Below are 27,017 nucleotides of genomic sequence, written 5' to 3'. Positions count from 1 at the left end.
TTCAGAAATCATAGACTAAAACTTTATGTGAAACACAAGGCTAATAGTGTGCTTACAGTTCAGTATCTTCTTGTGTCTATGCTTCTTCTCTGTAATCTGCTACTAGACACTGAGTAATGTTGATTGGTGAAATTCACCCAAGTGTTTTGCAGCAGATATGCTGTGTTCTCCGGTGACCTTGTTTGCTGACTATTTTCCTAGAAATTTGAAATGCAGCCAGTTTAGACCACACACACACACACACACACACACACACACACAGGACTGTGATGCTTTGCAAAGCCAGCATGTTGGATTGGAGAGCCCAATCAATATCTAACACTGACTCTAGTACTGAACTAAAAATTAGCAGAAAATTCATGAATAAATTTAAATACAAAACTCACTCAAAGAGGGAAATTGGAATTGTGTTTATTCATGTCTTAAAGGTAATGTATGGACCTGTATAAAACCTGTACGTGATTTATAAGCTTACCCTTTAATAATTTTGCCCAGAATGCTGTGCAGTTGATGCATATAGGAAGGAAGGAAGAACCCATGTGCCTCAGTGTTTCATCTATTTAGTATCAGTAGCAGTGAATGAAGAAAAAATGTCATGGGCGAGACCATCCTTTTTGGTTTGGAAGAGGTGTGCTCCTGCTATTGAATCTGTTGGAGGCAATCCTTAGTGTATTCATGCTTCAAGTCCGCAAGACATTTTACTGTTCTGATGTTTTACTCTCTCTCTCTTGATCTCAGGGAGGCTTAGAGGCACACTGGTTAGTACTGCTGCCTAACAGCATGTCACATTTTTGGCTATAATGATCAGTCCAGCATACTGTAGTTGGCTGACATTTCCCTAGAGGTCAGGGACCCATGAAAGACCATTGGGCCATTGTAATCCACTCAAAACTAGTTTAGTCTCACTTTCACCATTGTCTTCAATGCATTTAGTTGAGTTAAAGGAAGTTCCCAAACATTTCTGTTTATTCACCTGGGTTCGCTCATCACTAATACTGACCATCCTATATGTGACAGATACAGTAAACTGGGTGCAAATCTTTACAAACATTTAGTGATCATTCACAATACTATTGTTTTCTTTATATACCCACTTTAGGCGTTGCGTTTGAGACCATTGTTTTCTTTAATACTGTCCTTACTTTTCTTTATAAGGCTGGAAAATAAATGTTTCCTTGTGATGTAATATGCAGAAAAGCTGGTTCAGGATGTTTCAATTTAGTTGGAATTGCAACTGTAATACTTTGTTTTATAGACTGTTAAAATCACAATTTCTAACTTGTAGTTAATTTAGAATACTGCTTAGAAGCTGAAAGTATAACTACGCAATTCCTGTTGTTAAGTCTCAACGTTGACTTCCAATTTTAAGATCTTCTTTCTTACATCCATATCAGTCAATAGCTTCAACACTTAATGTAACATCTTATTAGTATATACAAATTTCACTCTAGGAGAGTCAAGTCTACCTAAAACCTAACAAGATGGAGCCTTTTTTTATTTTATTTAGCACTCTCTAGCTGTCTAGTGATGTGTCTACTAGTGCAGTGGATCTCTGTTATCTGTTTAAACATTTAATTCTATTCTGAAGAACATTTTTAGCAGAGAGTACATATTTTAAAGATGAATGCTTTGCTGTTTATATTCTAAAATATATCTACTTTTCTTAAGTGCAATTGTGGAAATAATCCTTTTCAAAAGTCTTTGTATTCTTGACATTCTGCTGTGGCTCTTGTTATCACCAATACTTTTTAACACTAGAATTACCAGAGCCTACGAAAAAACACGTAATTCCGTCCCACCTTAAACTGCTTCTTAAATCCCTTCACACCTCTCCGCCAGCGTCCTTTGTTCTCCAAATGTGCTGATAAAGAGAAGCTCGGAGCAGCCGGCTATTCCATCCCCCCACCAATTTAGAACGTGCACGAACTTCTCTCAGCTCATGCCTTGATTGAGTATCTGGGAGTGAAGTGGAGTTTTAGAGTGGAAATAATAGATCGTTGTTTGGAACACACGCATTTCATGTCTGTTCCGTTTCTACAGTAATCTGTGTCAACACATTGTTAAAACAGAAACGTTTTTTTATATTCTAGTAGTAGATGACAAAATGTAGGCATAAACTGTATAATGTATGAAGCCTGAAGTCCAAATAGCAAAGAAACATTTTCACAAGAATAACACAATTGCACTTTTATTCAAAAATATAACTGCAGAAACAAAAAGCCGCCTAAACATGTGACATTGACACCACTTTATTGTAACTGCCTCCGTGGCTCAATAGACTCACCCCCCGCTTGGGAATCAAAAGGTCACGAGTTCGATCCTGTGCTCCTCCGTTTTGAGAAGTAAACTGCTCTTAGTCTTACTGTTTTAAAATAAAAGCATACATTTGATTTCAGTCTGTAACAGCCGGTGCAATTTATGATCCTTGTAAAGGCTAGCTTTTTTTTTTTTTTTTTTTAATTCACTTTTCATTCTCTCAGTCGCGTTCAGAATCAATCCATACAACCCCATCTGACACGGCTGTTTTCACTAAAGACGCTATAGCTCTGCAGTGTACCACGATGCATACTAACGCCAAACACCCTCAACCTAGGAACATATATTGGTGTAAAAGTATAACAAAAGTGCACTTTTATTCAAGTGCACTTTTTCCATCGCCTTTTCCTGTAAGAAGCAATGTACACACTTCTCTCTATGCTGTGGTTTCTATTACACACCTGAAAGAAAGAGACAATACATGTGAAAATATAATCGCACTAATGCAATATTATTTGAAAACGAACAGCGCCAGATCGGGTGTGAATTTATGCAGGAACTGGAAATTCTCTGATGCGGGACCTTCCCCCAGGGAAGAAAGTGCAGTGTCAGGTGCTCATTCAGTGTAATAGAAACCATAGCACAGAGAGGTGTGTACACGGCAACAAGTACACGTGTCGTAAATGTAGGAAGGACGGTCCTTGGGTGTGTGGGAACTGTTAATATTTGAATGTGATGATTTTATATAGCACGGAATGAAAATCTGCACTTCTTAGCATTGCACCATGCAAGCTGTCGATCAATCGCCTACTGTAACTTGCTTTCTTTTTCTTCGGTTATACAGGTAGTTTTGAATAAAAGTGCACTTGTTTTGTTTGCGAAATGAAGTGTCTACGTGCACTTTTGGCATTACACGTGTATTTTTGAGCATGCCCGTTTGAGCAGTATAAAAAGTATTGAAAAGTATAACAAAACAACGGGCAGATGGGGAGTGTCTGATGATTGCATATAGCGCGAAGTTACTGCTCTTTACTATTCTCTCCTCTGCGTCCGGAGTACAAAAGAAACAGAATACAGACGCTATAGCTCTGCGTTGTACCACGATGCATACTAACGCCCCACCCGGTTCTGACACACAGACGCTGGCGAAGCTGCCTTCTTCGATCTCACCGTCACTTGATTTTCTTTTTATTCAGTTTTATTGAGTGTTCCTGCCAGTCCCGCATGTTGCTGTATGCTGGATATTTTCACATGTATTGTCTCTTTCTTTCAGGTGCGTAATAGAAACCACAGCATAGAGAGTAGTGTGTACATTGCTTCTTACAGGAAAAGGCGATGGAAAAAGTGCACTTGAATAAAAGTGCACTTTTGTTATACTTTTACACCAATATATGTTCCTGGGTTGAGGGTGTTTGGCTTAGTATGCATCGTGGTACACTGCAGAGCTATAGCGCTTTTAGTGAAAACAGCCGTGTCAGATGGGGTTGTATGGATTGATTCTGAACGCGACTGAGAGAATGAAAAGTGAATTAAAAAAAAAAAAAAGCTAGCCTTTACAAGGATCATAAATTGCACCGGCTGTTACAGACTGAAATCAAATGTATGCTTTTATTTTAAAACAGTAAGACTAAGAGCAGTTTACTTCTCAAAATGGAGGAGCACAGGATCGAACTCGTGACCTTTTGATTCCCAAGCGGGGGGTGAGTCTGTTGAGCCACGGAGGCAGTTACAATAAAGGAGTGTCAATGTCACATGTTTAGGCGGCTTTTTGTTTCTGCAGTTATATTTTTGAATAAAAGTGCAATTGTGTTATTCTTGTGAAAATGTTTCTTTGCAATTTGGACTTCAGGCTTCATACATTATACAGTTTATGCCTACATTTTGTCATCTACTACTAGAATATAAAAAAACGTTTCTGTTTTAACAATGTGTTGACACAGATTACTGTAGAAACGGAACAGACATGAAATGCGTGTGTTCCAAACAACGATCTATTATTTCCACTCTAAAACTCCACTTCACTCCCAGATACTCAATCAAGGCATGAGCTGAGAGAAGTTCGTGCACGTTCTAAATTGGTGGGGGGATGGAATAGCCGGCTGCTCCGAGCTTCTCTTTATCAGCACATTTAGAAGACAAAGGGCGCTGGCGGAGAGGTGTGAAGGGATTTAAGAAGCAGTTTAAGGTGGGACGGAATTACGAGTTTTTTCGTAGGCTCTGGTAATTCTAGTGTTAAAAGCACTCTTGGCAGTGGAATAATATGTTTGCATGTTTGAGATCAGTGGTCACAGAGCAGAAGACCGTCATACTCTAGATATCAATATACGATATTACAGAATATCTAGGAAGAGCAAAGGGGAAAGTTGGTCTAGGTCCTGACTTTGACTTTTTTCTATTCCTAAAGAATCCCAAAAGGTTAGTTTTTGTTGGTTTCCCTACTTTGCCCATTACTGTAGATGCAAAGCAATCAGATCATCATTTTGCTTGATTTTGGTTACATTTTACCTCTTAAAGTGGTTTGGATGAAAAACTGGACATCACACCACCATTTCCTTAAGCGATTATGCATTTTTAGAACAGCCAAAGAAATGCAAAACAGCCAGCTGGAATCTAAACAGACTGCAAATCAGATTTTTGTTTGGTATCTCATACAATGGCATGAGTTTGTGCAGAGTGTAAACTGAAAGCTAGTAAATCATAATTAATAAATTGTAAATGTTTACAATTTAAGCAACACAGTTTTTTCAAAAAGAGACAATAAGAGTACCAGAAGTAAAATTTGGTTAAATCACATTAATCTTTTATATGACATACTTTACTAAAGATAAGTGCTTGCACAAATTTTCAGATACACAGCAGTAACAGAAATATGCATAATTAACCTCATTAAATTTTATATATATATATATATATAAGATTAAAAAATGCATAAAATAATATATAATGTAAAAATGTAATTATCTTAGTTATGCATATAATATTATGCCTATATAGAAAAAACATTAAACATTCTAGTTGATTGCTCTGCATCTCTTCGGCTCTTTTAAAAATGTATAATTGCACAAGGAAAAAGTGATGTGATGTCCAGCGAACCACTTTAAGGTTCTTTTCCCGTGCTAGGAGGAACAATAACTTCCAAGTTTTGGTTTGTGGTGTTCTTTCCTGTGAGCTTCATTCCACGTAGCTTACACTGAATTTTATTTTCGTCAGCGTTGTAGTGAAAGTTGGTTCATATGTCTGACCGCTTTTTTCGCTAGAGAATCACATTGGCCGACATAGCAGAGCGGAGTAGAGCAGGATTCTGGCTGGTGTGATGATTTCCTGGTGTCCAAACTTAGTGTTATCCAATTACAAGTGTGCTTACACATTTTTAAAATTGCACCACTGCATTCATGTTCATTATTTGTTGTGTAATAAAGATGTGCAAAGAGCTTCACATCGCTCACTGTCCAGTCGTCTAGCTGTGTCATTTTCGCTTTGTTTAGCTTTTTGTCAACAGTGATTTTAAAATCATCCGTCTTAGTTTTTGTCATTAATGGTGCATTTTTTGCTTTTGTTCCATTTTTGTCTCTGAAAAAATTGTAGACATATTTTTCATCTTAGTTTTTATCAACAACATTAACACCTAACCTCCTGTAGATAGATGAAGTATTGGATAAGCTGTCCTGAATCCTAGACTTGCCTTGAGAACCTGATGGCTGAATTTAATTGTTCTCATTTTGTTTTGTTAACTCACAGCTGGTGATGTCGCTGAAGTAAAAGACCTGTGACATGAGGTTTGGATGTTTCAGACACACACACATAACATTGACAGACAAAATGATCATTTTGAGTGACCACTGATGATTGGCCTAGTAGGTCGAATGGCCTCTTGGTAACAGTTTGTTTTTAATGAATGCAGGGTGACAGAAGTTTCAGTTTTATTTTAGTTAATTTAGGTAACTTTCTGAAATTGGTGAAATCATATTAGTGTGTGTTAATTATTTAGATCTGTATTCATCTTTACAGTTAATTATCCACTTTTACACTTTGACAGAAGTATCCGTTTGTTGTACCTTGTTAGCCATTATAAATGTAGTGAGAAGTCAAGCAAAATGACCCCATTTATTTGCCAACTAAAACAATTACAATATGCAAGGTTTTGAGGCAACTCAGATGTAATCTTTACATCTCGCCCGAAGAAGGGGCCTGACTTGCCTTGAAAGCTTGCATATTGTAATCTTTTTAGTTAGCCAATAAAAGGTGTCATTTTGCTTGACTTCTTACTACACTTTGACAGAACAATTGTTTGAAATATATATTTTTTTAAATGAATTAAGGTTTTCTGTACAGGTCGCCCGCACCGTTGTTTTTTTTAATGTGTATAAGAACGGCATATTTACAGCAAGACTGTTTACATAAATACTGTAGTTTTGTCACTTTTATTGTTTTCGGTTTGCACAAATGAAATGAGAGTCTAGAGAGTCTCTACTAGCATATGAAGATGACAAAGTCCTTGTAAGATTGCATACTGGGGATTGTTAGTCTGTCTGAATGCTGTATCAGTAGCAACCAGCAGCAGTTTTATGTCTCTCCATGTTTTGTTAATCTTTTTTTCCCTCCTAATTAGTGTTTGTACTCCGTTTATACTGAGTTAACTTTGATTCTAATTATGTTGCAAAAAATTCAACAGATTCAGGATGCTTATTTTTATCTTTCTCATTCTTTGAAAGTTTTTTCACCCGACCCGGGGTCCTCAGGCTGCTTTACTTAATCAACCTACATGAATTACATACAACAGAAAACCTTTTTAGTGGATCCTACTGAAACACATGCATATGCCAGTCTGTTTCTCAGTGAACCTGACCACTATTTCATTCATTCATTTGTTACAATAATCACATTTCCAAAAAACAATGTGAAAGAGAACAGAGGAAGCATGTTTGAGAGAGCTAGGACTTTCCTTACCAGCTTTAGGTTCAAGCAAGTGTATGCTTTCAAAGCAGTTATGGAGATGCCTATGTTATGACATTTACATAAATCTGTCTGGCTGTAAATGATTCTGTTAATAATCTGATGATTAATGGATTTGGCACACCTGTTTGTATGGTGAGAGACTTCCTGCCAGCACAGCGTAGACTCATGGTGGAGAGTATCTGTCATTATATTAATAAACAATGGTGTAAATTGGTAGTGTTTAGAGAAAAGGGTGTGCACAAAGATATGTAATTACTTTCTGTCATGCTGTGCTGTGTGATTTACTATAGGAGATTCCACAGATCTTCAGTACAATTATAAATATGCACCCGAGGGCTGGGATGAATGAAGCAGCTGACATTAGCTCCACAGCCGCATAGAAACTTCAGTCACTGTCTACCGACTCCCTGAGTTTTGTTTTGGTGATTTTATAAACATTCTTCACTGAATAAACCACTACATAGTTTTTATCAGTAGTTCACTTGCCAAATGTGTTAAAATAGAGTGTTTGTTCAGTGCTATGAGAACAACATTAAAAGTGCTTAAAAAAATAAACTGCAACCTTTTCTGGCATTATCAGATCACAACTGAGTCCACTTCATTCTTGCATATAAAGCAGCCTTTAAGAACGAAAAGATAATTAAATCAAAAGCTGAGAGAACGATTCTGTCATGTTTCTGCGTGGCTGGTTTGTCTGTACCATTTTTATATATATATATATTATCCAGTGTTGACTTTGTTGAAATGACCAACACCTTAAGCAAGCAGGTGAATATCATCCTTTGAGATTACTCTTTTTCTTCTTTTTCTTTTGGCTTCCTCCGTTAGGGGTTGCCACAGCAGATCATCTTTTTCCATCTCTTTCTGTCCTTCTCATCTTGCTCTGTTACACCCGTCACCTGCATATCTTCTCTCACCACATCCATAAACCTCCTCTTAGGACTTACTCTTTTCCTCTTGCCTGGCAGCTCTATCTTTTAACATCCTTCTCCCAATATCCCCAGCATCTCTCCTCTGCACATGTCCAAACCAACACAATCTCACCTGTCTGACTTTGTCTCCACACCATCCCACCTGAGCTGACCCTCTAATTGTGCTTCACAACTACATTTCACCCAGACTGTTTGGAGGCATTTGAAAATCATCTTTAAAAAGCATTCAAAGCCAACCTCCTAATACTATAATGTGTAATATGAATAAAACAAAAAAATACAGGTACACAATACCTACCTGAAATCCTTCTTTTTCTGGAGCACATCTTACTAAAAATTACTCTCAGTGGGGATAAATAAATGTTAAGTGATTTTTTTACTGAATGTGTCTTTCTTTATATATTTTATTAGACCAATGTATTTGTTTGGACCTGGACTTCAATCCACATTATTTTAATTTACTCTCAGTGTCAAGTCTTTGTGTGCTTTCATGTACTTGAGTCATATCTTTTGATATACGACATACAAAAGCTTATACAATTTGAGATATTTTGAGCTACTGTACTTATCATGTCTTCAGTATTGAAGATCAGGCAGAAAGATCATTTCTGAATTTTTCTGGTATTCCTTTTAGTAGCATTTTTGTTTCATATTTAACATCTTTTGCTGTAAATCACTCTTGTGTACACATAAGCTCTAAATGCATGCTGCCATGTGCTTCCCGTGACCCTTAGGGTTTTGAAGCTTTCACAGTTCCAGATAAGAGATCCCTTTTGGGCCATATCACATTATGTGACTCTTCCAGGCGTTCTCAGACTTAGCATTCATTTACCTATTCGCTCTGATAATTTCTAGGGATAGTCTTTTGTGCATGAGTGCTGCCAACTATTTAATGATCTTCCAGAGGTACAGTTCATATAATGTAGTAACAGTGAATAAAGAATGCAATTTATAAAGAATAACTTTGGTTCTCACAAACAGAGGAGAAGCTCATCCATCTTATGCTTCCTGTGTTACATACTTAAGTAGAATGGAAAAAAGTGCTGAGATTGTTACTGAGCTTGCCATAAGCTGTTAACATTTTGTACATTATTGACTGTCACCAAAAGGGGCAATCATGATTGTGCTGGAAGGTTGGCATACAGTCTGTCAATGTGACGTGGCCAGCAGTTTTCACTTGTTTAAACTAACATGGTCTGGCGACGAGGTTGGCAGCTGAAGTTGACAACTTTGACATGTTCCACGTCTAAAAGTCATGTAGTGTGACATTGGCTTAAGAGAATCTTAATTTTGAAATTGAAAAGACTCTGATTTTATCCTTCAGATGAGTGGTTTATTTCCTAATGAGATGTGCTGACATCACCTTTGCAATCAAGAGAGAAGTAGCTGAGATTAGCTGAGAGTTTTTGTGTTTTCTGTGGTATGAGAGTTAATAAAACAATACATTTTGCTTCTATAAACTTGGGTTTTGGTTGCTGCTAAGGAACTGTAATAAAGCTGTTTTTCCCCATTAGAAAGGTTTTTTGCTTTTTTTTTGCCTGCACAGGAGCAAAAGCAGAAGGATATTTGGGGGTGCGCTTGGAGAAGTTAGTATGTGTACTTATTTTTCTGCTATTTGTATTTGAACTAGTATCAATGAGGCAGGGCAGAATGCAGAGGAAGGCTCAGCGGTGCATAGGTAGGTGGCCAACGTTAAGACACCTGATCTGGTAGGTACAAAGGCTGTAGGATCAGGTAAGAAAGTAGGAAATTAACTAGCAGCGGATATTCTCTAATGTAAAAGAAAAATTAAAGTAGTTTTAGTAATCCTAGATCAAATTTTAACAATGAGGCCAGTGCACTGTTGGTTATTGGACTTTTTAGATGACAGCTTAGAGGAGTAAGTCTTCTATGAGGGCTACATGTGCAGGAGATGCCAGCTGATCCTGCACCTTGAGCTCAGGTTCGCTGTACTGGAGGAGGAGTTGGATGCCCTGTGTTGTAGTAGTGAATTGACAGATCTGGAACAGGTGTCCTTTAGAGAGATAGTGTCCACCTCTGAGGTTGCATGGGAGGAGAATCCAGACCAGAGATTGGTGGGTCACGCTTACAAGGCGTAAGTTAAAGGATGCACACTGTCTGGGGCATCAACCCCAAAACTGGAAGTGTCAAATTTTTTTCAGGTCCTTGCGGAGCTGGATGCTGTCTCTAAAGACTGTGAGATGGTAGGCAGGGTTGAGGAGCCACCTGAACAGCAGACAGGCTGGGGCAGATTTGTGTCAGATGAAGTTTAATGTCAGACCAAATTTTCTGGAGGTGTTCATGATCTTATAAGCTGTCTTTAGAAAAGAAAAGAAAAAAAGGACCAATTTTAAAATAGTTGTTTTTTTTATATTCAATTTTTAATATTATGACCACTCACAACATGTTAATTTTTCATTTTGGGGATAGCATAGTATTTGTGCAAAATATATAGAGCTGGAAAAGAGCTTTAAAACAATAAGAGAATTATTTCTTTGCAGCTTATATTTAGGGAAATATACCCAGTCAGAATCATAAAATCTCCCTTAATATTGATCTAAAACCATGTGTTACTCTTATGACCAAATCAGCACATCAGGTTTCATTAAAATTTATGACGATGAGTTCCAAAGTGTGGTGATTTGACGTAGAATTATCCCAATATAAAGTATTATACATAGGAAGTAAAAATGTGAAGTTTGAATACACAGTGGGAGGTCTGAAAATTGAGAGTACAGCTTATGAGAAGGATTGAGGAGTCATAGTGGATTCTGTAATATCAACTTCCAGACAGTATTCAGAAGCCATAAAGAAGGCCAACAGAATGTTAGGTAATATAGTACATTGTATAGAGTACATGTCACAGGAGATTCTGCTCAGGTTTTATAACACACTGGTGAGGCCTCATCTGGAGTGCTGTGTGCAGTTTTGGTCTACAGGCTACAAAAAGGACATAACAGCACAAGAAAAGGTCCAGAGAAGAGCAACTGTGCTGATTCAGGGCTGCAAGGGGTGAGTTATGAGGAAAAATCAAAAGAGCTGAGCCTTTACAGTTTAAGCAAAACAAGATTAAGAAGTGTTTAAAATTATGAAGGGAATTAGTGCAGTGGATCGAGACGGTGACTTTAAAATGAGTTCATCAAGAATAAAGGGAACACAGTTGGAAACTTGTGAAGGGTAAATTTTGCACACGCTTTAGGAAGTTTTCTTTCCACAGAGAACCATAGACACTTGAAATAAGCGACCAAGTAGTGTGGTAGACAATGAGACTTTAAGAACATTTAAAACTAGACTTGATGTTTATTGAGATGACTTACTTGAATAGGATTTGGTGAAGTTTATTGGACTGAATGGCCTGTTCTCTTCTAGATTATTCTAATGTTCTTATAACAGGTATGTGCACAAAAGGGTGGCTGCAGTGGCTAAAGCTCCTGCCCCTTTGCCCCGTTGGCCCAAGTATCCCTTTCTCCTGTTAGTAATGCGTGACTGCATGCTTTTAATTGTAAGAAATGCAAAAAGCACTGAAAAGTAACAGACTTTGTTAAAGCTAGGTAAGCTATTTTTTGCTATCTATTGAAATAAATTGTGGTCTTTAACAAAGTTGTCACTACACTGGGGAAGTTATTTATTTATTTATTTTTGTTTTTTTATTGTTGTATATTTTAATTTTATTGAATTCTTTAACATCAATTAACACTCCATACACATAACTCGAGTTTTACAAAAGGAAAAAAAAATAGGAAAATGGTTAGAAACAAATCAACCCCCACCCCTTGTTTTTTTTTTTTTTTAAATACAGTGGTGTGAAAAACTATTTGCCCCCTTCCTGATTTCTTATTCTTTTGCTTGTTTGTCACACAAAATGTTTCTGATCATCAAACACATTTAACCATTAGTCAAATATAACACAAGTAAATACAAAATGCAGTTTTTAAATGATGGTTTTTATTATTTAGGGAGAAAAAAATCCAAACCTACATGGCCCTGTGTGAAAAAGTAATTGCCCCCTGAACCTAATAACTGGTTGGGCCACAGTTAGCAGCAATAACTGCAATCAAGCATTTGTGACAACTTGCAATGAGTCTTTTACAGCGCTCTGGAGGAATTTTGGCCCACTCATCTTTGCAGAATTGTTGTAATTCAGCTTTATTTGAGGGTTTTCTAGCATGAACCGCCTTTTTAAGGTCATGCCATAGCATCTCAATTGGATTCAGGTCAGGACTTTGACTAGGCCACTCCAAAGTCTTCATTTTGTTTTTCTTCAGCCATTCAGAGGTGGATTTGCTGCTGTGTTTTGGGTCATTGTCCTGTTGCAGCACCCAAGATCGCTTCAGCTTGAGTTGACGAACAGATGGCCGGACATTCTACTTTAGGATTTTTGGTAGACAGTAGAATTCATGGTTCCATCTATCACAGCAAGCTTTCCAGGTCCTGAAGCAGCAAAACAACCCCAGACCATCACACTACCACCACCATATTTTACTGTTGGTATGATGTTCTTTTTCTGAAATGCTGTGTTCCTTTTACGCCAGATGTAACGGGACATTTGCCTTCCAAAAAGTTCAACTTTTGTCTCATCAGTCCACAAGGTATTTTCCCAAAAGTCTTGGCAATCATTGAGATGTTTCTTAGCAAAATTGAGACGGGCCCAAATGTTCTCTTTGCTTAACAGTGGTTTGCGTCTTGGAAATCTGCCATGCAGGCCGTTTTTGCCCAGTCTCTTTCTTATGGTGGAGTCGTGAACACTGACCTTAATTGAGGCAAGTGAGGCCTACAGTTCTTTAGACGTTGTCCTGGGGTCTTTGTGACCTCTCGGATGAGTCGTCTCTGCGCTCTTGGGGTAATTTTGGTCGGCCGGCCACTCCTGGGAAGGTTCACCACTGTTCCATGTTTTTGCCATTTGTGGATAATGGCTCTCACTGTGGTTCGCTGGAGTCCCAAAGCTTTAGAAATGGCTTTATGACCTTTACCAGACTGATAGATCTCAATTACTTCTGTTCTCATTTGTTCCTGAATTTCTTTGGATCTTGGCATGATGTCTAGCTTTTGAGGTGCTTTTGGTCTACTTCTCTGTGTCAGGCAGCTCCTATTTAAGTGATTTCTTGATTGAAACAGGTGTGGCAGGAATCAGGCCTGGGGGTGGCTACGGAAATTGAACTCAGGTGTGATACACCACAGTTAGGTGATTTTTGAACAAGGGGGCAATTACTTTTTCACACAGGGCCATGTAGGTTTGGATTTTTTTTCTCCCTAAATAATAAAACCATCATTTAAAAACTGCATTTTGTGTTTACTTGTGTTATATTTGACTAATGGTTAAATGTGTTTGATGATCAGAAACATTTTGTGTGACAAACATGCCAAAGAATAAGAAATCAGGAAGGGGGCAAATAGTTTTTCACACCACTGTACATGGCCACCATAGTAAACAGTGCCATTCTGCAACTTCTTATATTGAGAAAATCGTCCATGCTTTAAGTAATACAACAACATGGTGAACCTTCTTGGTCAACAGATTTTTTAAACACATCATGTTTAATCACTTACTGTAGAAAACTACCAATACTTAATACTATACTCAGCAAAAAAAGAAACGTTCCTTTTTCCAGGACTGTGTATTTCAACAATAATGTTTTAAAAATCCAAATAACTTTACAGATCTTCATTGTAAAGGGTTTAAACAATGTTTTCCATGCATGTTCAATTAACCATAATCAATTAATTAACATGCACCTGTGGAATGGTCGTTAAGACCTTAACAGCTTACAGAAAGTAGGCATTTAAGGTCATAGTTCTAAAAACTAAATATATGTACCTGCCTGGCCTTCATTGTAAGTTATTGATTGATGTGCTTTCTTTTTGCTATACACTTAAGTGGAGATGTCTTGTGTAAGAAAGATAGCCATTAAAATTCTTCAAGTAAGGTTCTGGTATTGCTGTTATTTGCAATATTTACAACTATAGATTTTGAAACTTGTAAGTAATCCCATTTTTCATAGCATAGCAGTTCATCTGGGACCATTGGAGTGGTATTTGCTCAACTATGGCTGGATGGGAAATCCTGTTCTTTTGGTTTTGAATAAAGAGTTGCAGAAAACAAAGCAGCAAAGTAGACCGATGGTAAAAAATTTCTCTTGCACAAACCCATATTCATAGACACAAAGTTTTGTTAAAACTGGCAAGTAATATAACATTTAAAAATCTTAAGGATATTTGGACTAGAACCCCATAAAATACACTGATGGACACAGACAGTCAAAAACAAGTCAAGAACTGAACCCACGTCTGATCCTTTTTTAATTAAATATTATTACAAAAAATAGGCTTTAATGTGATGTTTGTTTTGTCTTTCTCCTTCAAAAAATATTTTATGAATGATTGTACCTGGTTCTATAGTTGTTGATTTCTTTTTTGTAGGCTTCAGGTTTTGTTGATCTTTTACTTTATTAAAGTGGTAAGAGCTCCTACAGGCATGATGTAAATGTCTTTTTTTCTTTTTAAACTTTTCATGGGTGGCTTAGGAAAAAGAAGAAGAAAATGAACTGAGAGCTTTGCCCCCACCAAGCCCTGCACAGCTTGAGGCTGTCAGTGCTGCCGTGCTGGAAGCTGTAAAGCAGCAAGGTATTTCTGAGGATGACTTTATAGTACGCCAAGCAATTGTCACGGAAATGGAAAAAATAATTCAACAACATTTACCAGGTGAGTGATTTGATTTATGGAAGTACTTTGAACATGCTGAACTCATGTAACAGTCTATTTATTTTGTTGTTGCCACCTATAATTAAACCCTTCTTTTAAAAAAAGAGGCAGATATTCTGATTAACCTCTTCCACATGAAATGTAACCGTAAAGCCCTTGATCAATTGCTTATGGGATCTAAACAGTGGTAAGAATTCTGTAAAAGTAGATCTGGCCATTTCCCAGGATGAAATCTAGTGTAATTTCCTCAGTTGATATGTTTGAAAAGCTCGTAAGGCATCACTCTGTCCTTATTTATGATGCTATGGTGTTTATGTGAGTTAATGAGTAACAAGAGACTTCTGATGCTAAATGTCAGTTTTGTTTGATCGTGTAGAAGAGCTTTGTTTTCTTGGATTAACTTTAAAAAGGCATCTGGTCGAGGAGATAATTAATCCACTTGTTGCTAGATGCAGTTGTGTGTTTCTTAAGAGATGATACTTGCCACCAGTTAAGTGTGTGTTGCTGGTTTTGTGACAGCTGTGATGCTAGAAAAGTGGTGGTGCGCGATCCACACACATTGTGAAATACCTGCTGGTGCAGTTTTCTAGAACAATAAAATATGTAGTAATACACATTTTTGTGTTCTTACTCCATTTCTTTTCCATTTCTTTTCAACAGTGCTGCTTGTTTCACAAATGGGCATCATACAGATTAATAAATAAAGTGTACTTGGTGCTGAATCATTGCTTTTCAAAAATGTATATCCTTTTACAAAAAAGAAAAAAATATATAATTTTCTCTGTGTTGCCATTTTGTGCAATATAGTTTTCTACCACACTACATATGGCATTAGCTTAGTTCATGATCTCACAGCATATTGCCAGGATGCTTGGTAAGTGTGAATGAATGATGCAAGTGCATTGATGTGAACATGTTAGGGGGTATTAGAAAGAACAAAAATGTTACTGAAGTTGCTGCTTATATTAAATATGAGCTATGTTTTGTATTTGTGAAAATAAACACTGTATTAAATGGTAATTTAAACTTTTTATGACACTATACCTTTATGAATTAGAAAAAATTATCATCATTATCAGCTTAATTATTATTTTTTTCTCTTTCAATAGCTTGCACCTTGCAGCTTTATGGCTCTTGTCTCACCAGGTTTGCCTTTAAAACCAGTGATATCAACATTGATGTTAAGTTTCCCCCTACTGTAAGTGAGAAGTTCTATATTTGTTTTGAAAGTATATACACTTAATAAAAGAAAATGTGTGACTTAATAAAAGAAAATGTGTGATAATGCTAGTTAAAAATCTCAGTGCAGACTGACTCAATTTTACTCACAAATAAGACACATTTATATTATGCTAGTGTTTGTAAAGTTTTTACTTTTAACATGTAACAGGACGCCGTACGGTTGGTTGGAAAAATGTTAGTTGTTTAAATATTCTTTACATTTCCATGCCTAATACTGATTTAATGTTCATGTGTACTAAAGACACACATGGGATGTTGCATTAAGGCATTTACATTTGTGTAATTATAGTCTGCTTATAATTAACACTGCAGTTGTTTTTAGATTTTTGGGTTGGATTAACCTTTAAGTTTTTGATTATTTTTCTTTCAGATGACTCAACCAGATGTCTTAATTAAAGTGCTGGAAATATTTAAAAATATATGTAAGTGATTTGCTATAATAAAATATATTTATGCAGTAGTGGTCAAGAGGTGTCTGCTGTGATATAGTGATGTTACTTGAACATACATGCTGAGGAAAGCAAAGAAACTAGTGAGGTTCCCGTTCTTCTATTTTATAGCCTGTTTCTGCGATGTTGAGTCTGATTTTCATGCCAAAGTTCCAGTTGTTTTCTGCAGGGATGTTGCAAGGTCAGTGCAAATGTTTATGGTTTCCCTATTGACTTGCATAGTCAGAACTTCCCTTTTTAAAATGTATGACTAACCCAGATAAGTGCCATTCCTTTATAAATTCATTTGATCTCTGTATTTTTAGTACACTTACATTTACGGCCATTAAACATTAATACATTTTGCAAAAATGAAATACAGAATAACTTGCAGTGAAATGCTAAAATGCAATGGTGGCTAGTGAACAAATTGGGGCAGGGACAAACTGAAGCAGCACTTACCTATTATATAGTGCCTTTCACCTCAATTTATTATATAATGCCTTTTATATCTATCTTATCTGTTCATTCCACGTGCTATTGTGGTTCTCATCATAGTGTCAGTGCACATCTTGGCCTGTCCAGTACCAGGCCCATAGGACAAATCCAGGCTAAAATGTATTATACCCTTTACACCATGCTGCCCAATCTGATGCCAGCTTTCCCATTTCTACCGTGCTCCAAAACTTTAGTCCATGACATCCACAGTCCTGTTATTCTTCCCCATAACATGCCTTACAGATGTGGAAAGGAACAGGTGATAATAATAAATACATTTTATTTAAAAGCGCCTTTCAACGTACCCAAGGCTACTTTACAACAACATACATAAAATCAACAGACCAATATACAAACAGAATTAATGAGATTAACAAAAGGCGATATTAAAAAGATGAGAAAATGAGATACATTCTCGGAGGTGTAAAAGCAGAGAATTCCATAGCCGTGGCCACTGATAATGTGACTGACAGTGGAATGGTTAATAGCAAGAAGTCAGAAGATCAAAGTGAACGTGATGGAGTATAGGGACAAATTAAAGAAAACAAGTAAGGTGGGCTAGACCATTAAAAGCCTTAAAAACTAGGAAAAGTTTATATTGAATACAGAAGGAAATAAGTAGTCAAAGCAATTTTAGAAGTACTGTATAGGAGTAATATGCTGTCCTTGGTTTGGACATGTGCAGAGGAGAGATGCTGAGTATATTGGGAGAAGGATGTTAAAGATAGAGCCGCCAGGAAAAAGAAAAAGAGGAAGGTCTAAGAGAAGGTTTTATGGATGTGGTGAGAGAGAACATGCAGGTGATGGGTGTGACAGAGGAAGATGATGAGGACAGAACGATATGGAAAAAGAGGATCCACTGTGGCAACCCTTAACAGGAGCAGCCGAAAGAAGGAGTAATATGCTGTCCCAGGATTTTAAGCGAATAACCACTGTTGCCACTGAATTTTGTACATATTGAAATTTGTTTAGACTCCAAGCCGGGATGCCAAACAACACTGCATTGCAATAGTCCAGTTGTGAACTGACAAAAGCACAGATAAACATCTCAGTTGCAGTATCGGAGAGCAGTGAATGCAGCCTTGAAATTTGCTGAAGGTGGAAAAAGGCAACCTTGGTAATATTATTATGAGGATCGACGGAGAGTGTAGGATCAAAAGTAACACCAAGATTTTTAACCTGTCCAGACAAGGATGTAATAAAGCCATGGATTTTTACTGAGGAATTGTCTATTTTCTTTAAAGTGCCTGGAGATACAATAATTAAAGCCTCAGTTTTATCACTATTTAGTCTGAGAAAGTTTTCAGACAAGCAGCATTTGATGTTAGCCAAAAAGGCAATCGAAGCAGCAGGAGGAGGTAATGTTTGCGTAAGCTCTATGTGTAAATAAATCTGTGTATCGTCAGCATAACAATGAAACCATAGTCAGTACAGTCTAATAATGGCACAGAGAAGAAGCATATAATTGATATAAAGTAGAGGGCCAAGAACTGATCCCTGAGGGACACACTGGAGTAAGTAAGATGGGCCAGACCTAAACGTACAGACAAGATATGATTTAAGCCATGCAAGAGCTTTTCTAGCAATATTTAACTCATTCTTAAGTCTAAACAAAAGAATGCCATGATGGACTATATCAAAAACAGCAGTGAGGTCTAAAAATATGATTAGTGTTAAAAGACCACAGTCTGCTGTGATTAGGAGAACATTAGTCACACTGAGGATTGCTGTCTCTGTAATGTGATTGGCCCTAAAAACAGACTGAAATTCCTCAAAATTTTTTTTAAATGGCCTGCATCAGCACATTTTTGGATTTTACAGAAAAAAGCAAGGTATGAAATAAGTGTATAGTTTTTAAAATCCTCAGGGCCGAGACCAGATTTTTTAAGGGCGGGTTCAACAACAGCTGTCTTTCGGCTGGAAGAGACCGTGCCAGTATAAAGAGATGCGTTGATGATACTGGTGATGAAAGTAAGAAGAAGGCAAGACAGCCTTTACCAAAAAAGAAGGCATAGGGTCTAGAACAGGCATGTCAAACACGCGGCGGCCCTCAACAGAAATCTGTGCAGCCTGCTTGACAGATCCTAGTTAGCTGTAAACTTGTACAAAATGATTACTATCGTTTGTGATTGAATCATTCTGCATCTTCGGTGTTACTTATTGACTTATCTTTCTTCCGCCTTCTGACAGAACCGCATTTTCCCATGGCATTACGGTACCGGAAACGTCTGCGGTGTCAGCTCCTCGATATCCTAGGCATGACACTGCCCCCCCTTGACCAAAGTTAATTTAGCCGCGATGTCAAAACTGAAGTGCTAGGCTGCAGCAGCCTGATGGACTACACTACTGGCTTGGCTGCTGAGACTGGCCACTGGGTAGACCTGACCATCACGAGTAGTAATAGCTTGCATATTTTCATGTAGTGGTGCGGGAGATCGTCAAGCGGAGCGGTGCGGCGTACGCAGTGATGCGGGCTCTGCATCGGTCTTTTGTGGTGAAAACGGAGCTGAGCCATTAGGCAAAGCTCTCAAATTACTGGTCGATCTACGTTCCTACCCTCACCTATGGTCATGAGCTTTGGGAAGTGACCGAAAGAACGAGATCGCGAATACAAGCAGCTGAAATGAGTTTCGTAGGGTGTCTGGGCTTTCCCTTTGTAAAGGACACATGATGCTTCAGCAGGGCTTGAATCACAGTGTTTGCTTGACTTTTATTTTGACAAGTTATTGGGTGTCTTTAGTTTGCATAATTGTGCAGCTTTTCCGGGAATAGGAAAGGAAAATGGTGACATATGGGGTTAACAATCAAGCACCTCGCTGAAAAGTGAACAAGGTATTAATTGCTTTGTGGTATATGTAAACAAAGGTTACAAATGTTCATGTTAAGTTATTTACTTGCTTTTTATTTTGTACTTTGCCTTTTATAGCTTTTACGGTGTGTTTATGGAACAAGGTCACAGAAACGATAATAAAATTCATAAACCATCAGTCTGAGAGTTGACCATCACTCAGCCAGGGTCGCTACACCCTTAAAGATAGGGTGAGAAGCTCAGCCATCTGAGAGGAACTGCTCCTCTGCATTGAGAAGATTCAGGTGAGGTGGCTCAGGCATCGGATCAGGATGCCTCCTGGACGCCTCCCTGGTGAGGGAAAGACCCAGGACACGCTGGAGAGACTATGTCTCCCGGCTGCCCTGGGAACGCCTCGGGATTCCTCCGGGAGAGCTACTAGAAGTGGCTGGGGAGAGGGAAGTCTGGGCATCTCTGCTCAAGCTGTTGCCCCTGCAACCCAATCTCAGATAAGCGGAAGAGGATGTGTGTTTTTTTTTTTTGCTCTAGTTTTATGTAATTTTGTGTTAGTATTGTAACGAGCAGTTAGTGCAGACTAAAGCTGAATATCTGAAGTGGATGCGAGAAGTTGGCGAATTGCTTATTAACAATTTTTTGTGATTTTGAGTTTGTAAAATTAGGTCAGGGGCTTTTTGCATATCAGCTTATTTTACAATATAAACTTTGAAGTAAACTTAGTAAAGTAAAATTGGAGGATTTGCTTTCCAACTTGAATTACTGAGTAATGAATTTAGTGAGCATTTTTGTGATTTCAGTTCACATGAACAGGACTTTGCGCTGTTTACGTTACCATACTTTTACAACGTTGAGAATGTGCCTGAGAATATCCAAATGGAATTGATTGAACTGCAGTCAGATTCTATTCTGAAGGAAAAATATAATGAAATTGGTGTGCCAGGCTTGCATGCTTACCTGCCACCCTCGTATATGCAAATCTGTAAGTTGGCATCGAGAGTACTGTCTATGTTCAGAAGCACTTACAGGTGCCGGTCATAAAATTAGAATATCATGACAAAGTTGATTTATTTCAGTAATTCCATTCAAAAAGTGAAACTTAGATATTAGATTCATTCATTACACACAAACTGATGTATTTCAAATGTTTATTTCTTTTAATTTTGATGATTATAACTGACAACTAATGAAAGTCCCAAATTCAGTATCTCGGAAAATTAGAATATTGAAGACACCTGGTGCCACACTCTAATCAGCTAATTAACTCAAAACACCTGCAAAAGCCTTTAAATGGTCTCTCAGTCTAGTTCTGTAGGCTACACAATCATGGGGAAGACTGCTGACTTGACAGTTGTCCAAAAGACGACCATTGTCACCTTGCACAAGGAGGGCAAGACACAAAATGTCATTGCTAAAGAGGCTGGCTGTTCACAGAGCTCTGTGTCCAAGCACATTAACAGAGAGGCGAAGGGAAGGACAAGATGTGATAGAAAAAAGTGTACAAGCAATAGGGATAACCACACCCTGGAGAGGATTATGAAACAGAACCCATTCAAAACTGTGGGGGAGATTCACAAAGAGTGGACTGCAGCTGGAGTCAGAGCTTCAAGAACCACCACACACAGACGTCTGCAAGACACGGGCTTCAGCTGTCGCATTCCTTGTGTCAAGCCACTCTTGAACAAGAGACGGCGTCAGAAGCGTCTTGACTGGACTGCTGCTGAGTGGTCCAAAGTTATGTTCTCTGATGAAAGAAAATAGATAATAGAAAATAGAAAATCTATGGGGTATTGTGAAGAGGAAGATGCAATACGCCAGACCCAACAATTCAGAAGAGCTGAAGGCCACTATCCGAGCAACATGGGCTCTCATAACACCTGAGCAGTGTCACAAACTGATCGACTCCATGCCACGCCGCATTGCTGCAGTAATCCAGGCCAAAGGAGCCCCAACTAAATATTGAGTGCTGTACATGCTCATACTTTTCAAGTTCATACCTTTCAGTTGGCCAACATTTCTAAAAATCCTTTTTTGCATTGGTCTTAATTGATATTCTAATTTTCTGAGATACTGAATTTGGGACTTTCATTAGTTGTCAGTTATAATCATCAAAATTAAAAGAAATAAACATTTGAAATACATGAGTCTGTGTGTAATGAATGAATATAATATACATGTTTCACTTTTTGAATGGAATTACTGAAATAAATCAACTTTGTCATGATATTCTAATTTTATGACCGGCACCTGTACCTTAATGACAATTGTTTTCGTTAATGAAAGCTACCAAAACCCCATATCACTCAAGACTTACTGTCGAGCACATCTCATCCCTCATAAAAGTTGCAGCTGCACAAGATTTCAAGCCTGATATTGACGAACTGGTTACTAACAAGAGATGCCAAGTGTCGGGACAAAAGAAATAAGTCTCAGACCGTAAGACTCCTATATAAGAATCTTGCTAAGAGGCTAAAACTCTAATTGTACACTGTTGTACGGAGATTGTACGGAAATAAATTGCTTTTCTTTAAACTTTAAGTGTTACATTTTTTTTTAAAGTTTTCAGTATTGGAAAGAAAGCTACAGTAACTTTGTATAATAGTATTTGTTACAGTGCAGCCCGCTGACGCACATATAGCACTCGAAGTGACTCACCAATGGTATTGAGTTTGACATGCCTGGTCTAGAATACAGGTAGTTGGCCTGTCGGTCATGACAAGCTTAGGGACTGCAGGATCATTCAACAGTGGGAGGCTAGATAAACCACTGTCAGTTAAGATAGTGTTGGACAAAGTTTTGACTGAACGTGTGGACCTTTTTTGAAGTTTAGAATAAATCAGATCGATCTTATTATTAAAAAAGATAGAAATTTCTGGTAAAGGTCAGAAGTGGCACCCCATGGAAAGTTATTTTCAGGTTTAAGTAACTTATCCACAGTAGCAAAATGCGTTTGGGTATTATACTGACCATACAGAATGCTATTAATATAGTAAGCAGTCTTGTCTCTCAGTAATGCCTTCTTATAGATGGCAACATATTTCTTCTGGGAAGTTGCATGGGCAGTCAAACTTGTTTTTCTACTAAGGTGTTCAGGGTTTGCCCATAACCTTTCATGTGATGCAGCTTAGGAGAAAACCAAGGACCAGAGTTCATAAATGTCACACTATGAGTTTTAAGTGGAGCAAGATGATCCAGACTATTTGAAGGTATACAGTCATATGAAAACATTTGGGAGCCCCTCTAAGGAGGAGGAGGAGGTTAGGAGCACGCACTGATACAGTACATTGCCCTCAGCCTGCATAGTAAAAGATAACAGTGGTATGTCTTTCATTTCCTAGGAACATCTGAGTACTGGGGTGTTTTCCAAACAAAGATTTTTAGTGAAGCAGTATTTAGTTGTATGAAAATAAATCAAATGTGAAAAACTGGCTGTGCAAAAATGTGGGTCCCCTTGTCATTGTACTGATTTGAATGCATGTAACTGCTCAGTACTGATTACTTGCAACACCAAATTGGTTGGATGAGCTCGTTAAGTCTTGAACTTCATAGACAGGGGTGTCCAATCATGAGTGGTAAAAGGTATTTAAGGTGGTCAATTGCAAGTTGTGCTTCCCTTTGACTCTCCTCTGAAGAGTGACAGACAGCATGGGATCCTCAAAGCAACTCTCAAAAGAGATGAAAACAAAGATTCTTCAGTATCATGGTTTAGGGGAAGACTATCTCAGAGGTTTAAACGTTCAGTTTCAACTGTAAGGAATGTAATCAGGAAATGGAAGGCCACAGGCACAGTTCCTGTTAAACCCAGTAGGTCTGGCAGGCTAAGAAAAATACAGGACCGGCATATGCGCAGGATTGTGAGAATGGTTACAGACAACCCACAGATCACCTCCAAAGACCTGCAAGAATATCTTGCTGCAGATGGTGTATCTGTACATTGTTCTACAATTCAGCACAATTTGCACAAAGAACATCTGTATGGCAGGGTGATGAGAAAGAAGCCCTTTCTGCACTCGCGCCACAAACAGTCGCTTATTGTATGCTCATTTAGACAAGCCAAATTAATTTTGTAACAAAGTGCTTTGGAGTGATGAGAGAAAATTTGAGTTATTTGATTATAACAAAAAGAGCTTTGCATGGTGGAAAAAGAACACCAAATTCCAAGAAAAGCACCTGCTACCTACTGTCAAATTTGGTGGCGGTTCCATCATGCTGTGTGGCTAGTTCAGGGAGTGGGGCCCTTGTTAAAGTCAAGGGTTGGATGAATTCAACCCAACATCAACAAATTCTTTAGGATAATGTTCAAGCATCAGTCACAAAGTTGAAGTTATGCAGGTGTTGGATATTCCAATGAGACAATGACCCAAAACTCAGTTTGAAATCTGCAAAGGCATTCATGCAGAGGGAGAAGTACAATGTTCTGGAATGGCCGTCACAGTCCCCTGACTTGAATATCATCGACAATCTATGGGATCATCTGAAGCAGGCTGTCCATGCTTGGCAGCCATCAAATTTAACTGAACTGGAGAGATTTTGTATGGAAGAATGGTCACAAATACCACCGTCCAGAATCCAGACACTCATCATAGGCTATAGGTTTACAGCGTCTAGAGGCTTAAAGGAGAAAATGGAGGCTCAACTAAGTATTGATGTAATATCTCTGTCGGGGTGCCCGAATTTATGCACCAGTCTACTTTTATGATGCATTTTGCATATTTTCTGTTAATCCAATAAACTTAATGTCACTGCTGAAATACTACTGTTTCCATAAGGCATGTTATATATTAAAAGGAAGTTGCTACTTTGAAAGCTAAGCCAATGATAAACAAAAATCCAAAGAATTAAGAGGGGTTCCCAAACTTTTTCATATGACTGTATAGTCATAATGATGAACTAAGGTAGTAGGCAATAAAGAAACACCAGCCAGAGGAGGACACTGCTTCAGCGTACCCTCAAGATCAGTGGCACTGATATTTTTGTGTTCCTGAAGGTGATATTACGAGGTGATTGTTGCCCATTCTACTGACCAAAGATAAGCATATCAAAAGAAATGGCCTTATGGTTGGAGATAGATAAATCAATACCATACAAATTAGCAGGAATAATATGTAAGGTACACACGGAGTCAAAGCACCGAAGTACATTAAGAATTCAGCCACTTGTAGTGATATTTCCAGCGTCTACATGCAAATTAAAATCACCAAGGAATAACAGAACAGGATACAAAAAACACAAAGTAAGCAACATGGTGAGTTCTGCCAGGAAGGCAGGTGACTGTTTTTGGGGAAGATAAACATCTAATATCAACAGACAGCAATAATGCCAGATACTCAAATAATGAAACATTGTGAGCAGAAACTGGCTTAATTTTAATCTTAGAAGAATATATAACTGCAACACCACATGCATGGCCAGTAGTAAGTGGCTTTTTGAGATAACAATAGTGGGGAAGGACAGCTATATTTAGTCCAAAAGAGTCATTAGGTTGTTATCAGGTCTCCGTCTAACACAAAACATCAATATTGTGCCCCACAGCAAAGTCTACAATAAAGGTTGATATTCTATTTAGAGAGTGAATGTTGAATAAGGCAGTTTTAGCATTTTGCATATAGCTAGAAGATTCTGATATTTCACACTTTAATGAAATAGACTGCATGTTCTCAAAATTCACAGCGGGAGACAGTCCGGTAGTGATAGTGGACCAACAGCGTAAATAAAACGTAGTCTAGATCAAGTCAGTGTTTTTTTTTTTAGAGTGATAATAGTCAAACTTCTGACACAAGCTTCCGTGATAGTACCTGAGTCAGTGCAGAATTTCTTCATGCCTAAACAGAAGGAGCACTGTCGGGAGCATGGTGCTCAGTATGCTCAAAACCATAAAATTCCAAAAAAGAGTACCTTACCTCAGGGTACCTGTATTTCCATGAATATACAATTTTCCATTCTTTCCTTCCTTATTTCTCAGTTAACTTAAATTGAGTCATTTCACTAAGCCTGCCAAAAAATGTAGCCTCGTTTTGGTGTTTAGATCAGTGTTTCCCATCCTTTTTTTTTTTTCTGTTGTGGCACACTTTTTGTAACCATAATCATCCCAAGGCACACCACTATTTCACCAACCACAAACACATATATAGTATATCTCATACACTTTTACAAATGCCCGAAGGGGCAGAGCTTCTGCAGCCAGTGTGGGGGGAAAAAGTCAGTGCATAAGCTCATCCTTGATAACTTGCCTGCTCCTGAATTCTTAAGTCAGGTCAATCTGGTCCAAGCTCCATTATCATCTTCTTTTCTTTTAAGTGAACAATTTATGAAGGTGTGTTTCATTAAAGAAATATCTGAATTTTCTTTGATTTCAGAAGTTCCACTTGAAGTTGTCGTCTCCCTAAAGTCTCACTCACTCATCTGTAGTTAAGTTAATAGTGGGTGTGAACTGTGAACCATTGACACGAACATGAAATGGTGTGTTGACAATCGTCCAATCACATTAGATTAAGAAAACCTTAAACAACACTAATTTGCTACTTATAAATGTGTGAGTTTCCAGGGCGCAGAGAGCTGTGTCCCCAGAAAAATCTGAAAGCAACCAATTAAATAGCAGCCTCAGATCACCTGCATGCGAAAAGGTCCGGGACATACATACACTTTTATTTGACTAGTGCCCTCCACTCAGGAAAAGATGGGCAGTCACACAGAAATTAGACAAATACAGGTCTGAACCAATTTTTAATGGATGTTGACGTGCACTGACAACAGGCACAAGTTTATTTCATGATTATCTCGCATTTTGTCATTACAAACCGTTACTGCTAAAGTGTTATTCTGAACAAAGAAGTCATTAAGTTTGTATTTGTGTATTTGTCAATTTAAGCCTAAGACTCTCTTTAAAAAATGTTTAGAATCTTAAAGGACTTTAATGGTATGTTGAACTGAAAAGTATATAAGTATATTAAGTACGTTCTCATTTAATTCTTGATTTCTTTTCATAGTGGCCTAATGTGTAAAGTAAGTGCTGGAAATGATGTTGCCTGTCTGACATCCAGCTTGTTGGCAGCACTGGGTAAACTGGAGCCCAGACTAATTCCTCTGGTGCTGGCATTTCGCTTTTGGGCAAGGGTAAGTTTTTTATCAAGATGATTTTCCATTGGAAGAAATGAAAAACAAATAGTTGTATGAATATTTGAGCATTGAGCACTTGCATTTGAC

General features: G+C 37.9%; 1 protein-coding gene across 4 annotated transcripts in view; it reads left to right on the top strand.

The window, feature by feature from the left end:
• The window catches only part of tut4 (terminal uridylyl transferase 4), a 122,805-nt gene that overhangs the window by 40,031 nt on the left and 55,757 nt on the right, over positions 1–27,017 (top strand). For all 4 annotated transcript variants that reach the window (XM_039735691.1, XM_039735692.1, XM_039735689.1 and 1 more), the window contains exons 5-9: positions 14,666–14,843; positions 15,953–16,041; positions 16,456–16,507; positions 16,646–16,715; positions 26,801–26,927. In XM_039735691.1, the coding sequence (XP_039591625.1) occupies positions 14,666–14,843; positions 15,953–16,041; positions 16,456–16,507; positions 16,646–16,715; positions 26,801–26,927 (516 nt within the window). The remainder of the gene's footprint in view (positions 1–14,665; positions 14,844–15,952; positions 16,042–16,455; positions 16,508–16,645; positions 16,716–26,800; positions 26,928–27,017) is intronic.

This window comes from Polypterus senegalus, chromosome 14 (assembly GCF_016835505.1).
Source record: "Polypterus senegalus isolate Bchr_013 chromosome 14, ASM1683550v1, whole genome shotgun sequence".
Taxonomy (NCBI): Eukaryota; Metazoa; Chordata; class Cladistia; order Polypteriformes; family Polypteridae; genus Polypterus; species Polypterus senegalus.
This window is presented reverse-complemented; position numbering and strand designations above follow the sequence as displayed.